Genomic DNA, 15,921 nt, shown 5'->3' with positions numbered 1-15,921 from the left:
CCGCGCGCGCGCCCACGTGGCCGCCCCGCAGAGGGCGCCGGCAGCGCCAGCCCCGCGAACACGTGACCGCCTCCCCCGCCGGCCATATTGGGTGAGGGCAGGGCACGCCCCCGGCAGCAGAAGGTCTCGGAGGCGGCTGCCAAGTACAAATGGCGGCCGGCTGTGAAGCCCCTACGGAGCCGGTGCCTGCCCTTTCTCATGATGGCGGCCGACGGGCATCGCTCGCTCCACAGCTCTGCCCCGCCCACTTCCCTGGGCACGCGGGGGGCTCCCATTGGTCCGGAGCGTGGCGGGCGCTGATTGGACCACGTCCCTTCGCTCCGCCGTGTCGACCAATGAGCGCCCGCGGCTGGTGCGCGCGTGGGGGTGACGCGGAATTCTGAATGGAGCTCGCGGGCCGGCGGGGCCGGGGCGGGGCGAGCGCGGCCGCCGCTGCTGAGGGGGCTCGGCTGGGGCGGCCCCGCTCCGCGTCCGGGGGTCCCGCGGCCTCGCCATGAGGCCCGGCCCCTCTCCTCACCCGGGCCCCGCGCCGCGGCCGTCTCGCGTGGCCTTGGCCGTGCTGTTCTGTGCCGCCCTGTTGCTGCCGCCGCCTGTCCGCGGCGCCGGTGAGCGGCGGCTCTTGGCGTGCTCCACCTGCCGGGGCATCGTGGACAGGTTCAACCAGGTGGGCCGCGGGCTGCGGGCGGGCGGCCCCGCGGTGGGGCAGGGTCGGCGGGGCCGAGCAGCGGCGTGGGTGCGGCGGGCTCGGTGCCGAGGGGCCGCGCTACGGGAGCGCCGCGGGGCAGGCGGCCCGGCCCTGTGATGGGGCAGCGGCGGGTCCCGCTCCGGCGGCGGTCGCGGTGCTGAGGCGGGCGGGTGGCGGAGCTCCTCCATCCCTGCCGCCGAAGGTTTTCTGGTGATTTTTGTGCAAAAAGGCTGGCTGCACGGGAAGCGCTGGTGGAATGTCCCCGAACGTTCCCTGTCTGTTGCCACTCGCAGCAGCCGTCCATATGCGTGTGGCACAGTGAATTCTGGCCCTGGTGCCCGGCGCTCTGTACTCCCCATGCGCTTGTCGGCTGCTGCGGCTCGCCAAGTCACCCGAACTGCGGGGCTTTCTGCGAGCCGTCGTTTGGTGGCATTGGCTGCGTTTGGGAGCAGCTGTGCTGCTCGCCCTGTTGTGTGCTTAATCTACAACGTGGTACAGACCGGACTGTTGTCTAAACTGAATGAAGCGGAGGTTCTGTTCAAATGCTAATAAATTTCCTGAGAACTTGAGGGAGAAGGGTGTAAAGTTTCATACATGCATGGGTTTTTTTGTTTTTTGTGGTTGTTTGTTTTTTTTTTCTGGTAAACCAAGACTGTAAAATGGCTTTGTTTATGCATTAGGAAAATTTAATCATGTTATGCTGTAACATATATTTTCTCACTTTTCATGTTGTTATTAGTTGCTGCTTTCACTCAGGAATTTGATCAGCAGCTTGAGAGCTCCTCTGTAGTTTAGGCATGGCGCTTTTCACAATTTTTACATAAGCATTTGTCATTGCCCTTAATTTTTGTTAGAAACAAACCCTATGTGATTTCTTGTACTTTTTATTTGTAGGGTTTAGCAGATACAGCTAAAAAAAACTTTGGTGGTGGAAACACTGCTTGGGAAGAGAAGACGCTGTCAAAGTATGAGTCTAGGTGAGCTGTCTCAGTACTTCTCATTCAGCTGCATTTTGTCTTCACTGTTTGTAACTTCACTATACCAGTGCTTGTTTGGAACTTAAATACTGAGCTTGGCAGCTACCTTATCTAAACCTTACATTCTTAATGATTATAATGTTACATTATATTATAATCTAAAGATTGCAGTAAGTAATTGTAGGCTTTATTATTACTTTTATTTGTCTTGTTTCTGAAAGCAGAAAAAGTTAGTTCTTAGTCATAGTAGGTTTTCTTTCTATTTAAGTCTTAATATAATGAATGTAAATAGTGGTCAGTACTTTATTGGTAGTCATAAAAGGTGCAGTGTACTGAAATACTTGATTTAGAATTAAAGCAGTATCTCCTCCCTGGAGTTGTCACTGTTTCAGTGCCAAAGAGATATGCATACACTAATCTGCTATCTGGTTAACCATGGAGAACAGTAACCTGATACCTTTCTCCTGCATTTTCAATTCATTTTTTGTTTTAATTGGAGCACTGAGATGTTACTGTGAGATTCACAGGCTTGTATAAAATAAAAATATATTAAATTTGTTGTTGAACACAAGAGAAAAGTACTGCACTCCAATTTTCTGGGAAGCTAAAAATCTATCAAACCTACAGTCTGCAAATACAGTAAATGCAAGCAAGTCATAAGGTTCTTGTGGTCATTATTCTGGGTTTAGGTTTGTTTTTTTATTTTAACCGAAACAATGATTATTAATTTTTTACTCTGATATTTGTTATGTTTTGAAACTAATTCAGGGCACACCATAAACTGATGAAATAGTCTCACTGATGTCTGGTTGCTCTGTTTTAGGTCTTTAGTTGTATTGAACATTTAAATGAAATTTACATTTTTCCTTCTCTGCTTGTAGTGAAATTCGTCTTGTTGAGATCATAGAGAATCTGTGTGACAGCAGTAACTTCGAATGTAACAACATGGTAGAAGAACATGAAGAACTCATAGAGAAATGGTGGTTCAAATTGTAAGTATCATTTTCTTGGTGGAGATATGTGTGTTGATAGATTATCTGGGGGGATGAACGAATTATGTTAAATGTTGTGCCTGGACAATAGCAGAATGGGTAATTCTTCATTGCCTTTCAAGAGCTGCTTTTGGCTACAGCTGGTTTCAGACTAACTTTTAGTATCGTGTGCTGCTGTTCTGTGTTCTTTTGGATTACCAATTCCAGCAGTGTTGCACCAAAGCATCTACAGTTGTTTCTTACACGCATCCCCTACTTACCAGTGGGATGTCAAGGTAAATTAACATTGGAAAATTTTGACATTTAGTTCCTCATTTGTTTTCCTTTGTCACAAAATTGCAAGGGGCTCTTTGGTTCTTGTGGGTTTTTTGGTTGCTTGCTTTTTATCCCCTGAAACTACATTTTGTTCTCCTGGCAATCAAAAGAATAGTTGGTGCTAATCAGTGTAGAAGTTGGATCTCTTGAGGATGGTAGAATATCAGCTGACTTTCCTACCTGCATTTTAAGCTAAAGTGAGGTTTGTGTTATAGCTAACCTTTTTGTATTCTAGTCCTAAATACAATTAGTGCATGAATGGCAGTGTAACATTTAGATTTCTTAATGTTTGTTTTTTTTTTAGTTCCAAATCACATTTCTTCTGGGTATTTTTCACTAATTTAGACTGTCAGCACTCCTAATTAGCTAGAATTCAATAGGGTTAACTGCCATTATAGTGTTTCATAACTGGATAAGGCTTATTGATACTCCTCTTTCTTCTAAATGACTGCTTTGTCCTTTTACTTAACTATACAGGATTGTATATATTAACACATTGGGAAGGGACTAGAATAGCAGAGCAGAAAGTAGAATATTTCAGTTGGAAGGAACCTACAATGATCACTTAGTCCCACTGCCTGACTGCTTCAGGGCTGAGCAAAACTTAAAGCATGTTGTCATTGTTCAAACACCTCTAAAAAACTGACAGGCTTGGGGCCTCCACCACGTCTCTAGGAAACCTGTCCCAGTGTTTGATCGCTCTCTTAGTAAAGAAATGTTTCCTAATATCCAGTCTAAACCTCTCCTGGTGCAGCTGTGAACCCTTCCCCTGTGTCCTGTCATTAAATACAGCAGAGATTGGCACCTCCTTCTCCCGTTTCCCTCCTCAGGAAGCTGCAGAGGGCAATGAGGCCACCCCCTCCACCTGCTTCTAGACAAGCACAGAGTCCTTAGGTGCTCCTCATAGGACATGCCTTCCAGAAAGGTAAACTATGCAACCCAGAGTCTTTAATTTGGCTAAAATTTGCAGAACTGGTCTTAAACTAGAACATTTGCCAAAGTAGACTTCCTAAAACAATCAAAGCAATTCATAGAATACATTGGGGTTTGGAAGTTCCTGTGTTTAATAGATCTTTTGACTGCATGCAGTTGACTGTTTGCAGTATCCGAGTGTCATTTGGTTTCTGTGGCAGTTTCCAAAGACAGTTTCTTTGCCCATTAATACCTTAGGCAATTTTTACAAATTGTTGCATAAAGGGTGGTCGGTCACTGGAACAGGTTCCCTACAGCACCAAGCCTGTCAGAGCTCAGGAATCATCTGGAGGACACTCTTGCTCACATAGTTTAGTGTAGGAAGTCCTGCAAGGAGCAGGGAGCTGGACTCAGTTAATTGGGCCTATATGCTGGTGCTCAAGTAGCACATAACTAACTCCTTAATTGTAAAAGTGTCTCCTAAGCAATACTCAATCAGTGCTAAAAAAGGGAGACATTTTAACCTTATCTACTTGCCAATAATTTGAACAAATGTTAACTTCTCTTCTGTATACTTGAGATAAAGATACAGCAATTATCTATAAGAAAAAGACATAAATAAGACTGTCTAAACTATATATGAACATTCCCTAAAAGTAAGGTGTTTAATAAAAGGGGTGTGTGCTTGTATGAAGATGAATTAAATTTTATTTATTGCTCTTATTTCACTTTTTTCTTAAATATAATCTATAAAATTTGCATAGAACTTGTTAATAGTATTAGGATTTTAAAAGGTACATTTTCAAGTTGGAGGACTTCTTCTAGAAATTGATTCCTGAAATCTTCAGAAGAAGTAGGTTTCTGATCTGTCATATGCAACAGGTTTCTCTCCTGTGTTGAGTTGCTTCAATTGTGTGAGTTGGCTTTTAAATAATCTTTGTTCTTTTTGTTTGTAAATTAATGTCTTTCATATACAGAAAGAAGAAGTATCCAGATTTGTTTAAGTGGTTTTGCATTGAAACAATAGAAGTTTGCTGTCCTGCTGGAACTTATGGACCAGATTGCCTTGGTAATTTTTCCTCTGAAACATTCAGTAGCAGATACTTTTTTATTTTTTTTTTACCTGTTTCAGACCTTACTGTCATGGACAAATACACGATGTATGATATTTTGCATGAGACACAGGCTGCTGTGTAGCATGTACCTGCTTGCTGCCTCATAACTGAGTGGCTACATTGTGAATATCCTGTCTGAATAAAAGCCTTCTGGGCATGTAGTAATGTACAAAGCTGTCAGGGGTACTGAGATGTGCAGAAACAATCAACCTGATGCTCATCTCCACACCTGACCCATCCTTAAAGGCTTTCTGTAACGTGAAATCTGTTGTTTAGGTGACCTTGCAGAATCTGTGTAAACAAGAATCCTTGACCAGTTTCAAGAGTAAAACAACCCAGATGCTGCTGGGGTTTAAATGAAGAAACTTGCAACTGAGGATCAGTTAAAAAGGCAATGAGAAAAATTGGGTAAAAGTAGGTGGGAGGTGAAAGGTCTTTGCAAAAGCGATGAGAGATATTTTGGCCTCTGAAGCTGATACAATATTTAAGTCTCTAAAACTGTGCACATTGTTAAGAGATTGGTTTTGGCCACTTAATATATTGGTAAAAATTAAGTCCCCATTCCCTATATTGATGTAAATGATAGCCAGTAGATTTTTACAAATGTGATACAAGACTTCTCAGAGATAAAAAAAAAAAAATAAAGATACCAATTTTATCCAGGAAGCTAGGAAAATAATTAAAATTTTGAGCCATGGTTTTGACCCAAAATCAAATTGATACTTTCCTGGAGATTGTTTCGAGTTTCCCTTATACTTGAATATATTATTGAGAATTGCCTTATTGCAAAACTTTTGCTTACTCTCAGGAGTGAGAAAGACTGTTGGAAATTATATTCTGGTTTTGTGTGACATTTTAAAATTATTTTTTTTATTTTCTGTGAAGGGAGGGGGACTTCAGGTGCTTGTGTCTGAGAGTAGAAAGTTATTTCCTTTAACATCTGATTTAAAAAAATGTTTTTGCTCCTTTTTTTAGCTTGTCATGGTGGATCAGAACGACCTTGCCATGGAAATGGCCGCTGTGACGGTGATGGTACCCGAGGAGGAGATGGCTCATGCAGCTGTAAGAAGGAGTACACAGGACAATTCTGTTTGGACTGTTCTAGTGGTTACTTCAGTTCCTTGAGAAATGAGACACATTCTGTTTGTACAGGTAACAGAGTCTTAACATGTGCTTATATCTTTGTGTTACTACTTCAGTTTTTGCAAGGAAAACTAGAAACACTCGAAACTAACAAATGTAGAAACAAAACATATTTTGGTCACTCAGCTTTAAGCATAAAAGATGTGTTAGTCAGTTTAGTGGAATTCTAAGGTTTTGCTAAGTCATCTTTCCACATTGCCCTTCATTTTTAAACTGGTTTTTTTCTGCTTTAAGAAGCAGAATTCATAAAAATCTTTGCTTCACTGCCCAAAGTACTGTTAAAATCTTTAGGTGAAATTGCTACATACTGGACTGCTTTAAAAGTTAGGTTTTCCTCATAGCTCAGATAAGCTTAAATGGAATAAATGAGCATGGAAACAGTTAATCTGTATTGCAAACTACTTAGATTCCAGTTATATATGCCTAAGTTTAATTTTGAAACAAAGTCATGTCATAGGAATAAAATTTCGCATTGGTCAGATTTTCAATTGTTCTTAGACCCCTGATGAGATTCTGTGATAGCTACATCCTGACCCTGGGGTTTAATAAGATGGTTTTTTAAATAGTCTATATTGGGTTTTGTTGTTTTTCTGTTTTGTTTTTTTTTTTTTTTTAAATCTGGTTGTGTAGTAATTCTTCTGTGTGATTTGTTTTAGATTACTATATACATACATATATGCATGTTATATATATGTCTACAATATGTATTTACAGCTGCATATACATATTTCTAGGATATTTCCTTCTGAAGTTCTTCAGAATTAAATCACTTGACACATTGCTGTCATAGCTAACTGTAAATGTAAGTAGTGTGAGGGTTCATTAGGTAGAGAATTGCAGAGTTTGATGTTTATACTCATGTCCCAGTGTTGAGGGACAGAGCTGAGTTTGCCTTCCTAATCTCCTCTTTCCAAATAATTTAGAAATTGGACCTGCCACTTCCAGTCACTAGAATTTCATGGCAGTGTTCTCAGTGGTGCAAATGACTGTAATTGCTAGGTTTGGTTCCCAGGGGTATTTTGGGATTTTGCAGTTGTTTTGGTCAGATAGCTGCACATTTCTAAATTAAATCTTGACCTTATGGAGGTGCTGACTTTGGAATGGGAGTTTCAAGCTACTAAAAAATGATAGCTTCCAGTGAATCCTAAATAAAGTTGTCTCTGAGAGTTTGTGTGGCTGAACTTGTCTTGGAATCTCTCAACAAAACTCAGGTTGTGGTTTTCTTCTCTCAGCCTGCCATGCTGCCTGTAAGACTTGTACTGGTTCAAGTAACAGGGACTGCCAGGACTGTAAAGAAGGCTGGATTAAAAATGAAGGTGGAGCTTGTGTGGGTGAGTAATACTTGGCAGACTTCAAGCAGCTCTTGTAGTAACAATGCCTAGTAAGATTAGATGGCATCACTTCCTGGTTTTATTGTATTCTATGGAAATGATCTGTCAGTTTAGATTTCTACAGTTTTATTAGTCTCTCTCTTCCTAACTTGTTTAGTGTTGCAGGAAAGCAGCATTTCTCACCCCTGATTGCCTGGTGATGATAGCCATCTTTATCATACTGTTCACTGTGTGACTTTAGTTTAGTGGAATACATAGAGCAGCAAAGTGGGGTGTTTCTTTTTAGATGACTTTTCTTGGTGCTTGTTTGACTACTAAACAATGTCCTGCTCTTGACTTAAGCTATTTTGTCAATTAATAGAAGACTGGTGTAAACTTAACTATGTATTTTTTACTAATTGCACATTTGCTTTCACATAACTTTGTCATAAATGCTCAACCTTAACAGAGTTCAAACACTTCACTAAAAGCCATGCATGCTAACTTCTCCTGTTGTTGGACAGAAATACCAGGTGATATCAAGCTCAGTGCTTCTATTCATCTCTTAACTGTTTCTGTCTCAGCATTTAACTTGGTTTATGAGGAGATAAGTATGAGTCACTTCAGGAAAAATGTGAACCCTAAAAGTATTCCCGATGCAGGAATGCACTAGGGGACAGGAACACATTTTGTTTAAGTGGTTGAATGTGACCCTTTAAAGACCTCTAACATAATGCCTGGAAACAGTGTCTTAGAAATTATATAAACACTGCTTCCTTTATAAAATGCCAGTGAGAATGGGCTTGAATTACAGGTCTTGCAGTACCTGCTTAGGCAACTATTGAACCCTCCCAGGGCATTTTTAAGATGCTTTGGTACTGTTTTCTGTACAACTAGGTTTTTTTCCAAATAATTATTACCACTAATGAACTATAAATCGAGTAATCAGTATGAATGATGGGTGCAGCAACAGGATAAGAGTGACAGCAATGACAGGAAGAGAGGCCCTTCTTTGAATTTTTAAATTTAACTTTCCTCAAAATCATAAGGTTTGCATGTTTTAACTCTGCAGTAGAATTGGTTTTCAGCTTTGTCTTAATCATAATCTAGTTTGTTCCAATTTGCTTTGTGTAGAATACTAAGAGCTATGTGTATGTGCATTAGTATAAGTTTTTTAGTCATATAAAAAGTTCTGTATCTTGCTAATGTAGGAGTACAGGAGAAAAGAGTGTTCCAGAACTGTAGTCTGTCTGCTTCTTTGTTATATTTGCATAAAGGCACGACTTGAAAATGACAAGGATTGCAGGTATCCTGGAAGTTTATTTAATTTGAACTCTTGAATTTCTGATACATCTCTTACTGTCATCACAAAGCATATGAGGATCAGTTTTGACTTTCTAATACAGGTTTAAGCTGAACAAAATAGTGTGTGTTACCATCCTAGTTCTGTGTCTGCCATGTTGCATACCTGACCCCAAACTCATCACAAGTATTCTCAGTGCAGTCAGTTTATAGCATTCAAGTGTTAATCTGGCTGTTTAATCATGACTGCTTTAGGTAACTTGTCACTTTTTATCTTTCAGATTTAGATGAATGTGAGGCTTCTCCTTGCAAAGATCACCAGTATTGTTTGAACACAGATGGATCTTTCTCATGCAAAGGTTTCTTTTCAATCTGCTGTTGTATTTTACTGTCTAGAATCCTAAACTAGTGCTAGAGGTAACGCCTAGAAAATGCATGATAAGTATTTGGTACAGTGTTGTCTGATCCTCACTGGGCATGGGGAGGATGAGGCTTTAGACCTATTGCATGAGCAAAACAAGAGATTTCTGGTTATTTCTACTTGGCTTTTGTGAGACACACCCCTCCCCCCCCCCCCCCCCCCACCTCAAGTACTGCATCCAGCTCGTGGGCCTCCAACATAAGGAAGGCATGGACCTGCCTGAGTGGGTCCAGAGGACAGCTGTGAAGGTCTTGATCAGGAGGGTCACCTCCCCTATGAGGACAGGCTGAGAGAGCTGGGATTGTCCATTCTGGACAAGAGAAGGCTCCAGAGCCTTTCAATACCTAAAAAGGCCTACAACAAAGGTGGAGAAGGACTTTTTACAAGGGCATGTAGTGGACAAGACAAGGGGGAATGACTTCAAGCTGAAATGGAGTCGGCTTAGATTAGTTATTAGGAAGAAGATCTTTGCTGTGGGGGTATTGAGGCACCAGACCTGAGAAGTTATGAATGCCCTGTCCCTGGATGTGTTCAAAGACCAGTTGGATGGGGCTCTGAGCTACCTGGTCCAGTGAAAGGTGTCCAGCCCATGGCAGGGGGTTGGAACTAGATAATCCTTAGGGTCAAATTCCAGCCCGAGCCATTTTATGATTCCTTGTGTGGGTAAACTGTCTGACTTTAGGGGTGGTATTTTAAACCCCAGATTTACAATTTTTTTAATGCATAAAATATTTTTATCTTTAGCATGTGATGCCAGCTGTGTCGGTTGCACAGGAGAAGGTTCTGAAAAATGTAAGACCTGTGCAACTGGATACGTGAAGGAAGAGATGAAGTGTACAGGTTGGTGGATTTAGCAGTACTTGGTGGAATGCTGGTTAGCTCACTCTTGGTTAGCCATGCTGAGGAGCTCATAAGTACATTGATATTTGAGTGCTTCAGCTTTCATGCCTGTCAAAATGTACCAAGTTGTTCTGGTGTTAGCTGCACAGGCATTCTCAATAACTTCCTTTATATTACTGAGCTAATATGCTTGACAAGGCTTAAAGTGAACCACTGGTACGAAGGAACAAGGTGTTTTGTAGTAGGTTCAGGAGACAGCTGTATGAGTCTTTTGTCAGTTATTTACCACTTATCAGATCTGTGTTTCTATTCATTTTGTAACAGAAAGGCAGGCATTCTGATAATCCATCAGTGTCCACGTTCAAATGATATTCATTCTTATAGAATTACAACATGAAATTAGACTTCCTCTGTGGGAACTACGTATGCATAACCTGAAGTAGCTATTAACTGTGATGATGTAGTATTTACAAGCTCTGTTCCCTTTAGCTATACTTTGATGGCATAAGTAGAAAATGACTGGGGGGGAAATGTTCAGTAGGTTAAGACAAATTGCCTAATTGTGACAAATATAACTGCTTAATACATTTCTCCATAAGGGACCTGTAAAAAATTAAAAATAGGAGTACTGGGTCTTATCTGAGTAACTTTGAAACAGTTCAAATCATGAAGAATTAGGTTATTTTAACAAAAGTTAAATCTGTTCCATCAGCATTCTTGCTCATCAGTGTTTTTCATACTTGAATGGAATTTTGTTTATATTACCAAGCACAAATAAGGTTTATATCAAAATAACAGCAGTGGACTTTCTTTGCTTGTGCTATCTCTAGATATAGATGAATGTAATCTTCCTGAAAAGGTCTGCACGAAAGAGAATCAAGACTGTGTTAATACATCAGGTAGTTACAAGTGTGTATGTTCAGAAGGGTTTGAAGATAAGGATGGAACCTGTGTTCAAACTGTAAAACCAGGCAAGTATCTTTTCAGGGACAATTAACAAAAATGCTGTATCAACAACTTGGAATTTTATTTAAATCTAAGGGTCTAGTTACTTGTAAACCCCTCTGTATTATTTCTCATTTTCATACAGGTGTGGCCTGTATCAATAGTTTATAGTGTAGGCCACACTCTGATTTGTGTTTTTTTGCTTAAAAAGAGTTATGTTTTTAAACATTCAGTTCTTGTGTTGCTATATTTTTGCTTAACTCATGGTTGTGTTTTTAAGTCACTTAGGGTTTTGGCTTTGTTATATAAAATGAGCTATCAAATTTCTGCTGTCATAAAAAGGAGTTTGTCCTCCTCACTACTTTCCCTTATCATTAATTGTAGTGACTTAAGGGTTTATCTGGTTGCATGCAATCTTCAAGTCCTTGAAATCTCAGAAAATTACAAATTAAAAAAAAAATGAATTCTTTTTGCTGGGTAACAAAGTTGAATTTATCTAGTTTGTGATGATGTAAGTGCCTGAGCTGGTGTTGAGGTGAAAATGGGGAAGACATCCATCTGTCAGTCATAGAGAACTGTTCAGCTTCCCTTAAATTATACCTTCATTAAAAATATTCAACTGTCGTTTTTTATTAGGATGTGTTGACCCATATGGACAGAGCTACATTCATTAAATGTTCCATTACTCCATCTAGGCCTCTTTTACAATTCCATAGAGAAAGGTGGGATTGTTTTGCAACAACAGCTTTAGAAAATGGATGAGGGACACCTAATTTCATGCCTTTGTTTTCTTTCCACTTGTTGAGTGTTTTTTATGTCCTCCCATTTCTATCCCCAAGACTGATTTTTCATCTTGTACTAATAAGTTGTAAAGCATTGCTTCTCAAGGCCACTTAGTTAATTCCTTTTACTCTCAGTGCTTACTGCTATTAATCCTTTAGAATCAGTTATGTACTTCTCTGATACAGATATTCAGGGTATCAGTTACTACCTTTGTTCATGTGGTCTGCCATTTTGAGACTAAAAGTGAAATAAAAAGTTGACAAATTGGCTTAGGGGTTTTTTTGGGTTTTTTTTTTTTGTTTGTTTTTGTTTTTTTTTTTTTTCTTAGCTAATGCTCTTCTCAATAGAATAAAATTGCTCTGCTTTTTTAAAGGTTGTCTGAACTGAGCAGTTTGTACTATCAAAAACAATTCTAAGTAAGGTTTGCCCTATTTTTTCAAATACTGGAACTACTACTGACAGGTTGTGTGGAAAGGAGGAAATTCACTGAATAGCTGAAAATAAAAGCCTAGAATAGAAGTGCCTGTGCTTTTTTTTTTTTCCCCCTTCCACTAATAGTACAATACCAATTTACTTGAAAATTTTTGTTTCCATATAGTAAAAAAAAAAATAAATAACAAATACAAGCTTAGGTTAGGTGAATGGTGGAAGTAGGTGTTATATATGGCTTAATTGCTTCTCTGGTTTTGATAAATATGTTAATTTGGGTTTCTCTTGAAAACATCCTAATTTCAAAGATCATAGTTATATATATAAAATTAATTATATATGTATAATTGATAGTAGATTTATATTCTAATTGTGATTTTAACTTCACAGGAGAGGAAGTAGAGAGTGGAACAACTGAGCCTTCACATACTGAACATGTTGACTTATGATCTGCGTTCAGAACCAAAAGACATTCCTATCTAAAGTTTTAAATTATTGGACTAAGCCTCTGCTAGCTGACGTACCATGAAAGTGGTATGAAATACACAGATTGCCATTAAGACTTGGTTTTTTTCAACGGTGGCAACCTGCTCTTTAAGCTGCATTTCTTTATTCTTAAATCCCACTTTTTATATAATTCTTCAAAAACTACACTCTAGATGGGTTACTATAAAATTTGAACGAGCATAACAGTGTACCCAGCAACTGTTAACAACTTGCAGGCTTCTTGTTCTAGTGCCTACTGAAAGCTATTACCTTCTGGAAGAATTTAGTTGCACTTCGTAATTCAAGGAAAATTTAGACTGAAGTTTGTTGTTTCTAATCATGAGAAACATTTCTGTAATTGAAATACAGCTTTTGGAAATTGTCAAAGGGAATCTCTCTGGGGGGGAGGGAAGCACTTTTCCCTTAAACAAAATAGAATGCCTAATATTGCATTCAATAAAAGTTTATTTTGTTGGAAAGTGCCTTAAAATTTTTAATACCTTGATGTGTTGTCATGCCTATTTTTCTTTTAAGTCAGTGGAAAAAATCCCAAAGCCACTAAAGCAGCCCAAACAACTCTTAAAGAACTAAAACCCCAGAACCTTGTAAGCTGCTGAACTGAAATTCATCACTGAATTCTAGCACTCAGTTGTATTGGAGTATACATGAAATAAAAACCCCAACCCAGCAACATCCCCTCTGTCACACATACTTTCCTCTGAAGGAAGAATTAAGTGAATTTAACTTTTCAAAGGTGGGTAAGCAGGTCTTTCTGACAGATACTTGCATCAACTATGTAAACTAGTTTACAAAGTGATGAAAAGTAGCTTTGGCTAACACATACCTGCATAGTTGTTGTATGAGTACTCTCTAGAACTGATGAATACAGGACTTTCACTACAGCCTGCTGCTGTGTCATAGCTTCCTGTCTACTGCAGAGCAAGCATATTACAATAATTTTTTCATCTTTGCTCTTGTGCCATTTCAGAGGGAAAGCTTATAAGCATAAGGTAGACACAACTTTCTGTGTGTTGTCTCTAAGCTTAAAGGCAAGTGTAAGAGCTAAAATGGATGTATCCTGTAGGACTGTCATAGCTGTAAATAAAATAAGGACCGTCCACATACAATCTGGTGGAAGTGAGTAAAGTTTAGAATCCATTGTGGTGGTGGATACAGGGAGTATAGCAAGGGCTTGTAGAATACAGCTAAGAAGGGCACAGTTCAGGCTTGTCTATGAAGAAGTTATAAACAGTACCCTGAGGTAAGGGGACACAAAAAGGCTATGAATAGGATTGACCTATTCTGTTGAGCAGTAAAGATCAGACATCATCTACATACTGGTGAAGACTTGTTCAAACTAAATTCATGGAAGATTTGTATGTGTGATGGATACTTAGGTGAATATTGCACAAAATCTGATTCTGTTGCATTTTGTGTCAAAAGCTGTCTAAGCTGATCTTTGCATGGTAGTTTAAATACCTAGTGGTAGTAAGGTGTCTGTAACAGTTTTCTTTAAGTCAGTTTTCTTTAGCTGTTATATCTAGATGTTTCTTAACTTGCCAAGTTAATTTTATCATGCAGTGCTTTCTCAGCTGTAATTGTCAAAGATGGGCCTATTTATCTCAAACTCTTGCAAGTTGGAGGGTAGGCATTGTATTTAATGAGCACTAAGTTAAAGGGAGGAAAAAGAAGGTGGTTTGGGAAGCACATGGAATACAACTCAAGGATCTTTGTTTTCTTTACTACAGGTGTACCAGTTACATTAGTATTAGCCCCTAAGGATCCTGCAGGAGTGTAGCTTCTCTCTGTTACTCAGATTTAACTCCCAGGTGTTGCAGGTTATGGTATGAATGGTTGTTAATCTAACAGGAGATGTTGGTTCTGTTTAGAAACTACCATCCACTCATACTCAAGGGAGTTGTCTGTCCAGTACAAACTCTTCTGTTAATGATCCAAGCCTGAAATAATACTTCCTGATGAAGAAGAACTTGCTACTCTGAGTTCCTTTCAGCTAACTTGGGACTCTGGGGGATACCTGATGAGGTTCTTAACTACATTGTGGAAACATTTGCTTCCCACCTCCCAAAGCTTTGGACACAAAGCCTTCCACTGAATTGTCTTAGTTAAGCTCAACTCTGAGATGAGCTGATAAAAACCAAAAACTTCAATAATTTATTTTTCTGTGTTGATAAAGAGGAGAAACTCTTCCTCATCTGACCTGCAAAAGTAATGAATAGTGGGATACAACCAGACTGGTTTTCAGTTCTGGAGAAAAATGTTTTTAGCTTTCCATTACCAGAGTAGAACCATCGCAGTGTTCTTCCCTACGAAACATACAGATGTAGTACCTGGGTATTAGGAGTCACTGATATTCTATTTTCCTCAATTCTCCCATTCTCCTGCCACCAATTATAGGCACATGTTGCTCTGTATTAAATTCTTGGGTCCAGAAAGATGAATTCAAATAGAGACTGAAGGAATACTGGCCAAGGTACGTGATAAGTATTTAGTACTATGCCAATGTCTTATGCCCTCTTGATGAGCTTTTAATGAGTTAGTTCCCTTCTTCTGTATTCTCTTTTCACTGTTTCAGCTTGTAATTACTGTTGCATTTTAGAAGTTGAAACTAAAAATTGTTTTGACTGAACTTAATCTTTGTTTACCTCCTCTGTCTTGAATACTGTGGGGGTATTGGACTCTTGAGTTTTCTTGAGTTTTGCCCTTTGTAATCAGAATGAAGGGGGTGGAGGATCAGGTTTTGAATTGTTAAGCAAAAACTGGTGGTGAAGTGCATTTTGTTAACCAAGCCAGTTCAGACTATCAGTGCTTTCTACTGTATATGTTAATACTTCGGTGCAAGAAGAAAGTGAGCTGTTTCCATTACTTTATTCATTGCATTGTTAGGATGTCTGGTTATGTGGTACTAGACTTTGTATTTAGGGTTGCCTGGAATTATAGGTCTCATGTTCAGCTGTACAAATACGTTGGTCAATACTTCAGAAGTGATCTGAGATATCCAACAAACAAGGTTTGTGCCTCGTTGAAGTGTTGATTATGAACTTCTGTCATAAATACCAAGGTGAACTTCCAGACTCACACCTATGATTTATTTTGTAAACTTCATTCTGTGGCATCAAACTGGAAGCAGCATTGCTTGTCCTAAATTGTTTTGCTGCTGCTTTTGGGTTTCTTGACCTAAAACTAAGTGTTTTTTTGCCATGGGAAATAGTACTGAACAGTGTATCTAGGCACTCGAAAGGACAAGA

General features: G+C 39.5%; 1 protein-coding gene across 1 annotated transcript; it reads left to right on the top strand.

The window, feature by feature from the left end:
* The first annotated feature begins 405 nt into the window (after nucleotides 1-405).
* CRELD2 (cysteine rich with EGF like domains 2) lies at nucleotides 406-13,018 on the top strand. The gene is made up of 10 exons (XM_062492620.1): nucleotides 406-664; nucleotides 1,580-1,662; nucleotides 2,544-2,654; nucleotides 4,859-4,950; nucleotides 5,972-6,148; nucleotides 7,372-7,470; nucleotides 9,033-9,110; nucleotides 9,917-10,012; nucleotides 10,843-10,983; nucleotides 12,560-13,018. The coding sequence occupies exons 1-10, from the start codon at nucleotides 494-496 to the stop codon at nucleotides 12,616-12,618; spliced, it is 1,107 nt and encodes a 368-aa protein (XP_062348604.1). The 5' UTR covers nucleotides 406-493; the 3' UTR covers nucleotides 12,619-13,018.
* The last annotated feature ends 2,903 nt before the right edge of the window (nucleotides 13,019-15,921 follow it).

The sequence above is a fragment of the Cinclus cinclus genome, chromosome 4 (genome assembly GCF_963662255.1).
Source record: "Cinclus cinclus chromosome 4, bCinCin1.1, whole genome shotgun sequence".
NCBI classification, from domain to species: Eukaryota; Metazoa; Chordata; class Aves; order Passeriformes; family Cinclidae; genus Cinclus; species Cinclus cinclus.
This window is presented reverse-complemented; position numbering and strand designations above follow the sequence as displayed.